The sequence below is a fragment of the Danio rerio genome, chromosome 7 (assembly GCF_052040795.2).
Source record: "Danio rerio strain M-AB ecotype USA chromosome 7, GRCz13ab, whole genome shotgun sequence".
Classification (NCBI taxonomy): Eukaryota; Metazoa; Chordata; class Actinopteri; order Cypriniformes; family Danionidae; genus Danio; species Danio rerio.
Window position 1 is genome coordinate 11636785 of NC_141027.1, and position 12865 is coordinate 11649649.

The 12865-nt window shown below is 36.8% G+C and overlaps 1 protein-coding gene across 26 annotated transcripts in view; it reads right to left on the minus strand.

Annotated features, from left to right (window-relative positions):
* The window catches only part of tmc3 (transmembrane channel like 3), a 74838-nt gene that overhangs the window by 55578 nt on the left and 6395 nt on the right, over positions 1-12865 (minus strand). For 11 of the 26 annotated variants that reach the window (XR_015495078.1, XR_015944698.1, XR_015944697.1 and 8 more), the window contains exons 3-4: positions 5887-6195; positions 1703-1849 (exon numbers count right to left, since the gene is read on the minus strand). Coding sequence is in view for 19 of the 26 variants with exons in the window: in XM_087260189.1 (XP_087116315.1) it covers positions 1703-1849; positions 5887-5993 (254 nt within the window). In the remaining 7 variants the exon portion in view is untranslated. Of the gene's footprint in view, positions 1-1702; positions 1850-5886; positions 6199-9437; positions 9469-12865 lie in introns of all 26 variants that reach the window. The other 15 variants (XR_015495080.1, XR_015495082.2, XM_087260188.1 and 12 more) reach the window with 3 other exon arrangements.

A 12865-nucleotide genomic window follows, 5' to 3' on the forward strand; every position in this document is an offset into this window, starting at 1 on the left:
GTCAGCTGCAGATGTGAAGGAATGGCAGAAGAAAATAGTTCCTCATACAAAAGGGTTTTTAGACTGTCCGTGTTTGATTTTTTTATACACGATTGTGCCATCAAACTGTTGTATAAAAGCAATATCACCTGAGGAGCAGTGTTATATGGCTGTATATCGGCACTGGTGGGACACTAAAGGCTGATTTATACTTCTGCGTCAAACGCCGGCGTACGCTACGGCGCTGACGCATAGCCCTTCGCCGTGGCCATCGGCGTCGCTGAAATATCCTCTCTGTGATTGGTTGGCTTGGTAGCGCTGACGAGTCTGGGCGGGACCGAGAGCCGCGCGAATGGTGCGAGCCTGATGGAGCGATTGTTTACAAGTGTGGAGTCCTGTGAAGGAGCTCCGGATGGAAAGTTTTGTTTTGTGTTTAACTCATAGTAAAAGTTGTTGCACGTCCGACGGTTCCTGCCTCGAAATGACCGAGTTTGAGCCACTTGAACATCTCGGAAGTGTTCAGGAAAAGCAAAAAAGCAGCGAAGAAACTCGACACAGAGAAACATTAACACCTCACTGTCAACTAGAGTTTCGGAAGTGTTAATGCAGACCAACAGAGACAGCGCACAGAAGTATAAATGCACAGCTACGCGCGTTGCATGCACAGTGGGTTACGCCGGTCACTTGACGCAGAATTATAAATCAGGCTTAGGGCACTTAGCCTGTGGCCTCGAGTCACGCATGCCTCCCACCAGTGCCGATATACAGCCACAACGCACTGATAAGAGTGTAATATTGCTCATTTATTTATCAATTTGCCAAATGATAAGGCAGGCGGTTCATTCCGCTGTGGCAACCCTAGATTAATAAAGGGACTAAACCAACAAGAAAATGAATGAATGAATGAATGATAAAGCATATGGATATAAAAAAGGAGTGGAAAAACAGCTACATGCACATGAATTAACTTCTCACTGTGATCCGCATTTCAAGTATGAATCAACAAGGTAAACATTAATATTCTAGTCGGTTGCAGTATATTCCAAGTAGCAGCATAGCATTTCCAGCATTTTGGCAGTGCTACCAGGAGCCGCATAAATCCACAATGTTGGCTTTATCAGAAAGCAGCACAATGTACTAACATTTGTACCTCCCTGACCCTTAGCCCAAAGAACCCGCAGCATTCGGTTCCCCCGTAAAATGAGAAACTGCATGGCCAGGCTAATGAAACAATTACTCAGCCAATTTAGCTCGTTCTCCAGGCATCATGTTGTAAATATGGCAAGCACTGAAACTTAATTGTTATTTACCTTAGGGGTTTAATGCAGCGATGCTTTTCCTAGGCCATTAACATCAGTTTCAAACATTTTCAAATGCCGTTTCTAAGTAGTCTAATGGCCGTAATGGAGTCATATCATCGTTTTAGCGAGAAATAATGCTTAAATAGTTTCATTATGCTTATTTATTCAATGGATTTAGCATTATAATCTGTCCTGTGGATGTTCTAGCTCCTGTACAAACACAAAATACCTTTACAGCACACATTATATAGCAAGAAATGGAACATTCTACACCCCTCAGATTGGCCTTATAAATGCTTTATGCGTTTTATCTGCTGTTTAAACTGATCCACTAGAGAACAATTCAGCTTTATGTTCGGTAATAATTCCAGAACAGGGTGTGCGGAGGTTCTGATGGCATTTTCTTTACATATACATCTTACTTGAGCACTTTTAGCTTGCGTCTTATTGGCCAGGGTTTGATCCGGATGTTGGCGATGATTTCTTTCTGAAACTGAATGTTCTGGAACATCTCCTCGGGATCATTACTGTCCACTCGTTCTCCGTCTTTATCTTCGTCATCAGACGGCCTGAAACACAATTGAAAGATCAATGTAATCACTTTAATTAGTAACATGGCAACATCATGCCATTCTTGTGGGGTTTTTTTTTTGGGACAACTTAATTATTTTATGTTCGATCCACTTAAATTTGTAAAAACAACAGTAAAAAATAATAATAAAAATATATATTTTTGCTGCTTGTTCAAACTACTTAAAATAAGCAAAATAACACTCGTCTAATGTTTTTTTGGGGGGGGGGACTTGATTGTGTTATGTTTAATCCACTTAAATTTGTAAAAACAACACTAAAAATAATAATAAAAATATATATTTTTGCCATTTGTTCAAACTTCTTACTTAAAATAAGCAAAATAACAATCGTCTTCTGTTTTTTTATTTTTATTTTTTTACTTAATTATTTCATGTTTAATCCACTTAAATTTGTAAAAACAACACAAAAAATACAGGGTGGGCTATTTATATGGATACACTTTAATAAAATGGAAATAGTTGGTGATAATGACATCCTGTTTGTGGCACATTAGTATATGTGAGGGGGCAAACTTTTCAAGATGGTTGGTGACCAAGGTGGCCATTTTGAAGTCTGCCATCTCGGATCCAACTTTTGTTTTCTCAATAAGAAGAGGGTCATTTGACACATCAAACTTATTGGGAATTTCACAAGATAAGCAATGGTGTGCTTGGTTGTAACGTAACTTTATTATTTCATGAGTTATTTACAAGTTTCTGACCACTTATAAAATGTGTTCAATGTGCTGCCCATTGTGTTGGATTGTTAATGCAACCCTCTTCTCCCACTCTTCACACACTGATAGCAACACCACAAGAGAAATGCCAGCACAGGCTTCCAATATCAGTAGTTTCAGGTGCTGCACATCTTGGATCTTCACACCATAGACAATTGCCTTCAGATGACCCCGAAGATAAAAGTCTAAGGGGGTCAAATCGGGAGACATTGGGGGCCATTTAATGACCAATTCACTTTTCAGGAAACTGTTCATCTAGGAATGCTCGGACCTGACACCCACAATGTGGTGGTGCAACATCTTGCTGATACAACTCAGGGAACGTGCCAGCTTCAGTGCATAAAGAGGGAAACAGATCATCATGTAGCAATTTCAAATATCCAGTGGCCTTGAGGTTTCCACTGATGAAGAATGGCCCCACTATCTTTGTTGTCTATGGTGTGAAGATCCAAGATGTGCAGCACCTGAAACTACGTGTACTCTTGAACCGCATCTGACAGAAGCATAACAGCTTTAACACACGTCTTTCTTTCAAAATTAAAGTTTTGCATCTAGGCATGGGTCGGTTTAAGATTCTGACGGTATGATAACCTTGGATAAAAATATCACGGTTTCACAATATTGTGATTTCTTTCTAAAATATGTTTATGTTAAATGTCTGGGTTAAAAAACAAAAACGTTTTCCTCTTTGAACACAATATATTTTATTCTGAGAAACATTTAGGCTGCGTCCGAAACCGCCTACTACTCAGTAGGTACTGCATTTGAATTTAAACATACTACTCGGCCGTTAGAAAAGTACATTCTATACAGTATGAATGTGAAAAGTATGAATGGAATTCGGACGTACTACATCCGCCATTTTGTCATGGTCACATGACCTACCTGCGTCAGTTGCGTCGCTTTACTTCCATTCATGAATTCGCTCGCGGGGCATTATGGGATAGCGCAGCATGCATGGGATGCGCACTCCGGAATCACGCCAGAAGTAGTAAGTCATCCGGGTACTTCTCGCATACTGATTTTCGAATTCTATGAATTCGGACATACTACTCGGCTCGCATACTGATTTTGGTGTACTATATAGTATGGAAGTATGCGGTTTCGGACGCAGCCTTATAATATTTTGAAGCCGTAAACATGTCAGACTAAATAACTCAAACGAATCATTGACTTCTGCTGTCTTTATCAGTTTCAAAAGCACTGATTAATTTACAATTTAAAGCGGCATCTTTAGATATCTTTTCTGCTGGAGATACTGTTGTCCTAAATAACTAAAAAAAAACATAAATAAAAAAAAAATCGTACACATACCTTAGGAACGGTATAACAGGAAATGTTGGCGGTTTTAAAACCTTAACTTTTCCAAACCACGGTATACCTTGAACACTCCGTATGCCACTGAAAACAGTACTGACACCCAGCAGAGAACGGAAGTTCTAAGCACCCAGAAGGAGCTGGCCATTATGGCACCCTCCATGCAGCAACAAAAAAAAGGTCTATATTTAAAGCAGGTGCACTCTACAAAATAATCATAATCAGCATAAAATTATGCAAATTCTTTCCAAATAGAGCTAATAATTTCATCTGGTGAAATTATTCACAATATTGCAATATCGTCACCTTAGAGTTATAAGGTTATATCTGACATTTTTTGTCAAAATTGAGTTATTGACATATACTTATTAATTGACAACTTATTTACATTATGGGATGTTTTTATAAGTTGTTAACATTTTAAGACTTTTATTTAAAAATAAATGTTACACATATACTGTTTGCTATTGAATGCAAAAACTTTGAAGTTCAATATCTCTAAATCATTGAGAAAGCAGATAGAACCTTAATTCCAAGGTGGCGATATGTATTGCACAAAAATAAGTTCAATTCAATTCAATTCAAGTTTATTTCCCTTGTGTTTTTTATAAAGTAGATTTTGTCAAAGCAGCTTAACATAGAAGTTCTAGTGAATTGAAACAGCGTCAGTCCAGTTTTCAGAGTTCAGTTCAGTTCAATTTAGTGTGGGTTCATTGTCACTGCTAAAAGTCCAAACACTGAAGAGCAAATCTATCGATGCGCAGCTCCACAAATAAAATATTGCAATGTCAGTTTTTATCAATATCATGCAGCTCTAGTTTTAACTTGTGTAATAAAAATATATATATTGGGTGGAATAACATTGATTTCAACCTACAAATAAAAACATTTGTTATTAAGACCAACTGCAATTTTCTGAAAATAAATAAATAAATAAATAAATGTAATATTAAATATAAATCCTTGTAATATTATAAGACCTTTTTAATATAAATAAAACCAATTTTACTCAAATGCACATACCTAAAAAATCCAGCACAATCCCGAACATAAAATGTAAACAAACAAAAAAATTACATTGGATATATTCATCTAGTTTATTTGTGATCCTCACATTTAGAAGCTTCAGATTTAAAATATTTAATCACACTGCAAATACACAAACCTAAATAATTCAGTACGTTCCAGAACATAACAATAAAACATATTGCATAAATTAATAGTTTATTTGTAATCTACACATTTAGAAGCTTCAGGTGTAAATGTTCAACTACGAAGCAAAAGCACACATACTTTAACTAATAACAACCACAACCACAAATATACAGTTGAAGTCAGAATTATTAGCCCCCCGTTTATTTTGTTCCCCAATTTCAGAGAAGATTTTTTTTCAACACATTTCAAATCATAATAGTTTTAATAACTCTTCTCTAATAACTAATTTGTTTTATTTATTGATTTATTTTATCTTTGACATGATGAGAGTAAATAATATTTGACTAGATATTTTCAAGACACTTTAATACAGCTTAGAGTGACATTTAAAGGCTGAACTAGGTTAATTAGGTTAACTAGGCAAGTTAGGGTAATTAGGCAAATCATTATATATCGATGGTTTGATCTGCAGACAATTGAAAAAAATGCTTAAAGGGGCTTATAATATTGACCTTAAAATGTTCTTTAAAAAAATTAAAAACTGCTTTTATTCTAGCCGAAATAAAACAAATAAGACTTTCTCCAGAAGAAAAAATTTTATCAGACATACTGTGAAAATTTCCTTGCTCTGTTAAACATCATTTGAGAAATATTTTAAAAAGAAAAACATTCAAAGGGGGGGCTAATAATTCTGACTTTAACTGTATATACAAATAAGACAGATAATGCAATACTCTACAAGTGTCAGGTGTAAAATTTGACAATGTCATTTAATAATAATAAAAATAACAATGAAAATAATTAAAAAGATTTGGTCAAACTTACCCATTATTATCATGATATGGGGAATAAATCCTCCTGGAATTCTTTCGGATGCTCTTGTGCCTCTTGGAGGATATGAGTGGTCTGGTTATAGTAGCTGGTTCAGCCATTTCCCAGTGTTAAAACTTTCTGCAGTGTTCAGACAGCGTGTGTCCCATCTGTAGGAGTTTCAGAGCAGAAATGAGGAGCTCGACCTGCCTGATTGGATCCCTCTGAAACGCTGCAGAAGCCCCTCCACCAGAGGAGTTCAAGCTCACGATCACTCCAATGACAGCTGGACGGGCTTCTTAAAGAGACAGCCACCACTGCAACCTGCTGATCAATGCATATACTCAAGTGATTCTGATGAGAGAGGAAATATTACACAATATTAAACATATACAGTTGAATGCCCAAAATTATTAGCCCTCCTTTTAGGTTTGTTATTTTTTTATATTTCCCAAATGATGTTTAACAGAGCAAGGAATTTTTCACAGTAATTCCCAAAATATTATTTCTTCTGGAGAAAGTCCTATTTGTTTTATTTCGGCTAGAATAAAAGCAGTTTTTAATTTATATATATATAAAAAAAATTAAGGTCAATATTATTAGCAATATTTTGTTTTGATTGTTTTTAAATGTCACTTTAAGCTGAATACTAGTATCTTAAAAATATCTAATAAAATATTATTTACTGTAATCATGATAAAAATTAAAGAAATCAGTTATTAGAAATAAGTTATTAAAACTGTTATGTTTTGAAATGTGTTGAAAAAAAATCTTATTTACGTTAAACAAAAATCCGGGAATAAAATATACAGGGGGGCTAATAATTCTGACTTCAACTGTATATATTTAACATATAAGTATTGCATTGATTTGTCCTCATTTATTCCCCACATGATGTGATTTCTAATGTGAAACCCAAAAGTCAAATGGCTGAGCTTCTGTATGTCATATAATGAAGGTGAAGAGTGATTTATAAAAGGTACAGTATGTTCCAAACCAGATTAAAACAAGCCGTATAAAAAAATAACATTACAGTAGCTCATACAACTTGTTTATGATATTCTAAAGCAGTTTGCTATTATTTAAAAAATGTTGATATTTTGCAAACAGTTTATGAAAAAAAAAGTTTTGTTTTAGTATCAAATGAGTGATTTTCTAGTTTTTTTATTGTTTGGATTTCCCCTCATAGATTTGTTTTAATGTTAGCTTTTTCATTGTATTATTATATATGTTATTATTGTTTTTAAAAATATATATTTTTTCATTGCAAACTTTTATATCTAATATATGCAATTATTTTCTATTTTTAAACTATTTCAATGTGGTCATGTCATTGTCCCATGAATATTTCCAGCTTGTTATCAAACTATTTCATCACTGTAACAAGAATTGATTCAATCATAATTTAATGTTAAAACAGCTATCATAACATTATTTATCAATATGTGACTCTTTTTGGATTTTTAAAAACTTTAGAAATTAAAAATGTAAAGCAGGAAATACGTTGGGACCATTGTTGTTTACATTCCTCAAAATGGTCTATATAAATGTTTAATTATAAATAGATTTAAAGACAAATATTACATTAATATTTAAATAATAAATTTTTTGTATATTTTTACAGTTTTATTTAACTTTAATATTGTTTCATGCAGTTCTATATCATTTTAATTATTTGTTTATTTTAGTTAATTAGTTATTTTGGTTAAACCAACAAAACTAACTGAAATAGTAAGTTGATATAGAAAACATCTGTTTTACCTACTATTATTTATTGGACCTCAGCTAACATTACCAAAAAATGTATTCATTTATTTTTCTTTAGCTTAGTCCCTTTATACATCAGAGGTCGCCGCAGCGAAATGAACCACCAACTTATCCAGCACATGTTTTAGGATGCCCTTCCAGCTGCAACCAACTACTGGGAGACACCCAAACATTTTCATTTACACACATACACCATGGCTAATTAAGTTTATTCAATTCACCTATAGTGCACGTGTTTGAACTGTGTGGGTAACTAAAAATGAACACTTGTATTTGTAAAAAATAATGTCGTAAAAAAACAAGATAAGAATAGTATCTTAGTAAAAAAGAAATATTGCCCTTAGGTAATATTTGTAATTTTTTTTAATAAGGCTCATAAACATGACCTTTTGGTTAATATTTATCAGTTAATAATGTTTCTGTGCCCCTAAATCTCAATTGTGGTCATGTTGTCCATCTTTCGGATGAGACATTAAACCGAGATCATCAATGTGGTCATTAAAAATCCCTTGGCACTTCTCATAAAGAGTAGGGGTGTAACCCCGGTGTTCTGGCCAAATATCGACCTCCCAATCATCCCAATCCACTGAATTGGCTCTATCACTCTCTCCACTCCACCAATAGCTAGTGTGTGGTGAGCGCACTGGCACTGTTGTCCTCTAGATGCCATCGCACCATCCGTAGATGCTGCAAACTTGTGGTGGCATCCTCATGATTGTGAAGCACTTTGGGTGTATGGCAATATACACAATTAATGACCTATATAAATACACATCACATTACATGTTTCCAAACTGTGAAATTTAGAAAACAATAGAGTTTGTGTGAAATAAGTTTTTATTCATTTTTTTTATTGAACACCCTCACAAATGTGTCCATTGAATCCTGTCTTTTTAATATTTAAACTACCTAAAGCTCCTATGGCACCTCAAAATCATGCAAATTTTTCAGCTGCTCTCTTGACAATGATTAGCATTGTATTCTGTCATCAGTCATCATAATTTTCTCTGGAGGTTTGTCTGAGCGGTAATAAACATGCAGATAATATACCTAAAAACCACACAATGAATTTTAAGTAGGCTCACACTGGCGAATATCCAGTTTTCGTTATAAAGTGGCCTCTGAGTGTGCTGAAATTCAACAATATCCTCACGTACGTGCAAAATAAACGCCCCCACTTGCTAAAGAATAAAAGCCATATAGAAGCTCCGTATGATAATGTGCCATATGTAACAGTAGCTCACCGCTTTCAGATGTCCACATGAGCAGAAGGCTAGTTTAAACTCTTTTATAGGGCACATCAGGAAAAAAAAGGCCCAATCAAGGCAAAAACTCTTGATTGATGAAAAAGTTTAAATTCTAAAATGCTGCTTGTAATACTTTCACACATAATGATGCTTTCAGCAACCAACAATAAACATATATAACAAGCAGATGAGAAAAAAATAGATATAATCAAATAAAAACTGACATTAGGCTGATTGTTTTTTTTTCCAAATTCAATAGTTTGCAACTTCAGTTCATTTATTTTCCTTCAGCTTAGTTCCTTTATTCATCAGTGATTGCCACAGCAGAATGAACCTCCAACTTATCCAGCATACTGTTTGTTTAAAGCAGCGGCAATCCAGTACTAGGAAACATCCATACACACATACAATAAGGCCAATATAATTTATTCAATTTATTCATTTATTCCTATACCGCATGCGTTTGGACTGTGGGGGAAACCGGAGCACCCAAAGGAAACCCAGACCAACATTGAGAGAACATGCAAACTCCACACAGAAATGCCAACTGACCCAGTCGAGACTCGAACCAGCAGTCTTCTTCCTGTAAGATGATCATTGAACTAACCACTCAGCCACCATGTCACCCCACAACTGTTATAACTTATGCCGAGTTCAGACTGCAGGATTTTTAAAATAGTCGTGTCACAGATGTTTTCCCACTGCATGACTATCTGGGCTAGCGTTTTGTCACTGCTTGTTTACACTGCAAGATGCATGGATCAGCGACAGGGGCTTTCACATTGCATGACTTTACAATAAGAAGAATTGACTTCGTAAAAACTACGTCTCACAGCCAAAAACCCGTAGTATATCTTTTGTTATTAACTACATTTCAAGAGTTCACACTTAGCTGATGATTGATAATAAGGCTAGTTTGGCGTGCTGTCCCGGGAGAGAGTCCTGAGCTTATAAGATCCTCGAGCCCTAGGCTCCCTCCCGTTGCAAGGCGAGAGGGGAGTTTGAGCTCAGGTAGATCTCGATGACTCCCCCTCTTGCTTATTGTAGCTAAGTGTCAAATATGGATGCTGAAGGTGTACTCAGAGTTTAGCTAAAATTTTTTGGATTAATTGTTAGAGTGCTTGTTTTTGAACTGTGGGAGGAAACCGGAGGACCCGGGGATATCCCACGCGACCACGGGGAGAACGAGCAAACTCCGCACAGAAATGCCGTCTGGTTTGGAAAGGAAATAAACCAGGGGCATTCTTGCTGTGAGGCAACAGCGCTAATCGCTGGCCACCGTGACGCCCGTTTAAAAGGAGGGAAAGTAGGGTTGGGCTCAGAAAAAGTCTGGTTATTTATAGTGAGTTAAGGATCGTCTGATAGGATAATCAGTTATTAGCTAAAGTCGGAACAGCTGTGAACAATCATAAGCACATGATCCCCTCGAAATTTGTTTATAAATAAACTTCACAACGAGAAAGAAGCCTTTAATGGGGTAGAAAATGTACATATTTGCTCACCTGGGTTTGAAAGGAATTAGCAATCTCTCCTCAACTTTCTTTTTGGACGCGGTCGTGGTATTGCTCACATGACACGTCAAACAAATATGAGTGCTCCTGCCAAATTTACACTAGTTTTTCCCCCATTTCCTGGGTCTAAATAAATCGAAAATGAGTGCTTTTAACTTCTCCCCCAACCTCCCGCTGGCCTGCAGGTACACACACACACTAGTCTAGTGAATGCTGTTCTCTCATTGGCTATAGGCACATCGTTGATGTTATTTTCAGTCAAAACTCATTGCACACGGCATGATTTGAACCACTGACAGCTCCAGATATTTAGCATGTCGAATATCTCACAGGAATTAGCGACTTATCGGCGATTCTCTCAGATCGCATCTTTGATAGTTCACACTGTGTGTTTGTCACTCACATACACGAGCACTGATTTGCCTGTGATTTCAGACATTTGTTGGCAAATTCTGAAAACCTGTCGGCGAGTCAAAATCGGGGCTAAAATCACGCAGTCTGAACTTGGCATAAGTGAATTAAACAATATTTCTTAAAAATTGTAGTCATTCACTTAATACACTACAGTAGCATAAACCAACAGAGAAACAAAAATTTGTGACCCCTCTTTTTTAACATGGGCAGTTTGAAAATTATATAGAGATTTTAGAGTAGGGATGGAACAAGATTCTATGCCAAAACTGAAAATTCATGCACTTTGCTGAAAAACGCATGAAAATGAATAAATGAATATTTAATTGAATTATAGTAATATTGACATTTCAATAATTAGGCACTGGAATCAGAATGTGAAAATCGTATCATAAACATGCATTCATTCATTCATTTTCTTTTCGGCTAAGTCCCTTTATTAATCCGGGGTCGTCACAGCGGAATTAACAGCCAACTTACCCAGCACATGTTTTACGCAGCGGATGCCCTTCCAGCTGCAACCCATCTCTGGAAAACCTCCAAACACACTCATTCACTACGGACAATTTAGCTTACCCAATTCACCTGCACTGCATGTCTTTGGACTGTGGGGGAAAACGGAGCACCCGAACGCGGGGAGAACATACAAACTCCTCACAAAAACGCCAACTGAGCCAGCCGAGGCTTGAACCAGCGTCCTTCTTGCTGTGAAGCGACAGCACTACCAACTGCGCCACTGCGTTGCCATATCATAAATAAATAAATGTTAACGAAAAAGGGGCACAAGTAGAGATTGCGATATCTGCTACCAGATATATTTTCAGTCGTCAGGCACAATCATTAAAGTACAGTAATTTACAGTAAATACTATAGTGTTTTTAAGACACATCCAATAGAGATAGAGAGCTAAAATGCTGCTAGAATTAGTTTTTTATGTATGGGCGATAGGTGACGCAGTGGCGAAGTAGATAGTCGCTGGTTCGAGTCTCAGCTGGGTCAGTTGGCATTTCTGTGTGGAGTTTGCATGTTCTCCCTGCGTTCGCGTGGGTTTCCTTCGGGTGCTCCGGTTTCCCCCACAGTCCAAAGACATGCGGTACAGGTGAATTGCGTGGGTTAAATTGTCCATAGTTTATGTGTGTGAATGAGTGTGCATGGATGTTTCCCAGAGATGGGTTGCAGCTGGAAGGGCATCCACTGCGTAAAACATTTGCTGGATAAGTTGGCGGTTCATTCCGCTGTGGTGACCCCAGATTAATGAAAGGACTAAGCCAACAAGAAAATGAATGAATGAATGTATGGGTGATATATATATTGCATCACTAAAAATGATTGATTTCAATGCCCGTGTGTTGTGGGATAAGTCGATAAATTGATCATCGTGACAGGCCTAACTGTAAATATTTACTAGGAACGTTGCATTAAGGTTAAACTGAGTTCAGTGGTGCAACACCAAAAAAAAAAAAATATTGGCTTAGTGGTTAGCATTGTCGCCTTACAGCAAGAAGGTCGCTGATTCGAGCCTCGGCTGGGTCAATTGGCATTTCTGTGTGGAGTTTGCATGTTCTCTTCACGTTTATGTGTGTTTCTTCCGAGTGCTCCGGTTTCCCCCACAAGTCTAAAGACATGCAGTACAGGTGAATTGAATGAACTAAATTAAACTAAATTGGCCGTAGTGTCTGTGCGTGAATGAGTGTGTATGGATGTCTCCCAGTGATGGGTTGTAGCTGGAAGGGCATCCGTTGTGTAAAACATATGCTGGATAAGTTGGCGGTTCATTCTGCTGTGGCGACCCCAGATGAATAAAGAGACAGAAAATGATTGAATTAATGAAGTAAAAGTGTCCCTTTACCTCACAACTGCTCTAGTTTTACTTTACACACTGCGGGTGCATCCGGCCGATGATAATTTTGTTAAGTCACATAAAGGAAAGACCTTTTTTTTTCTGTGAAATTTAGCTGCACTGCACTCCTTTAGGAAGCTAATTTTATTAGCCACAGCATTCTAAAGTTTGGTCTCACTGTGCACACACAAAGGCACCCAAGTCTGATCATCTTTGTG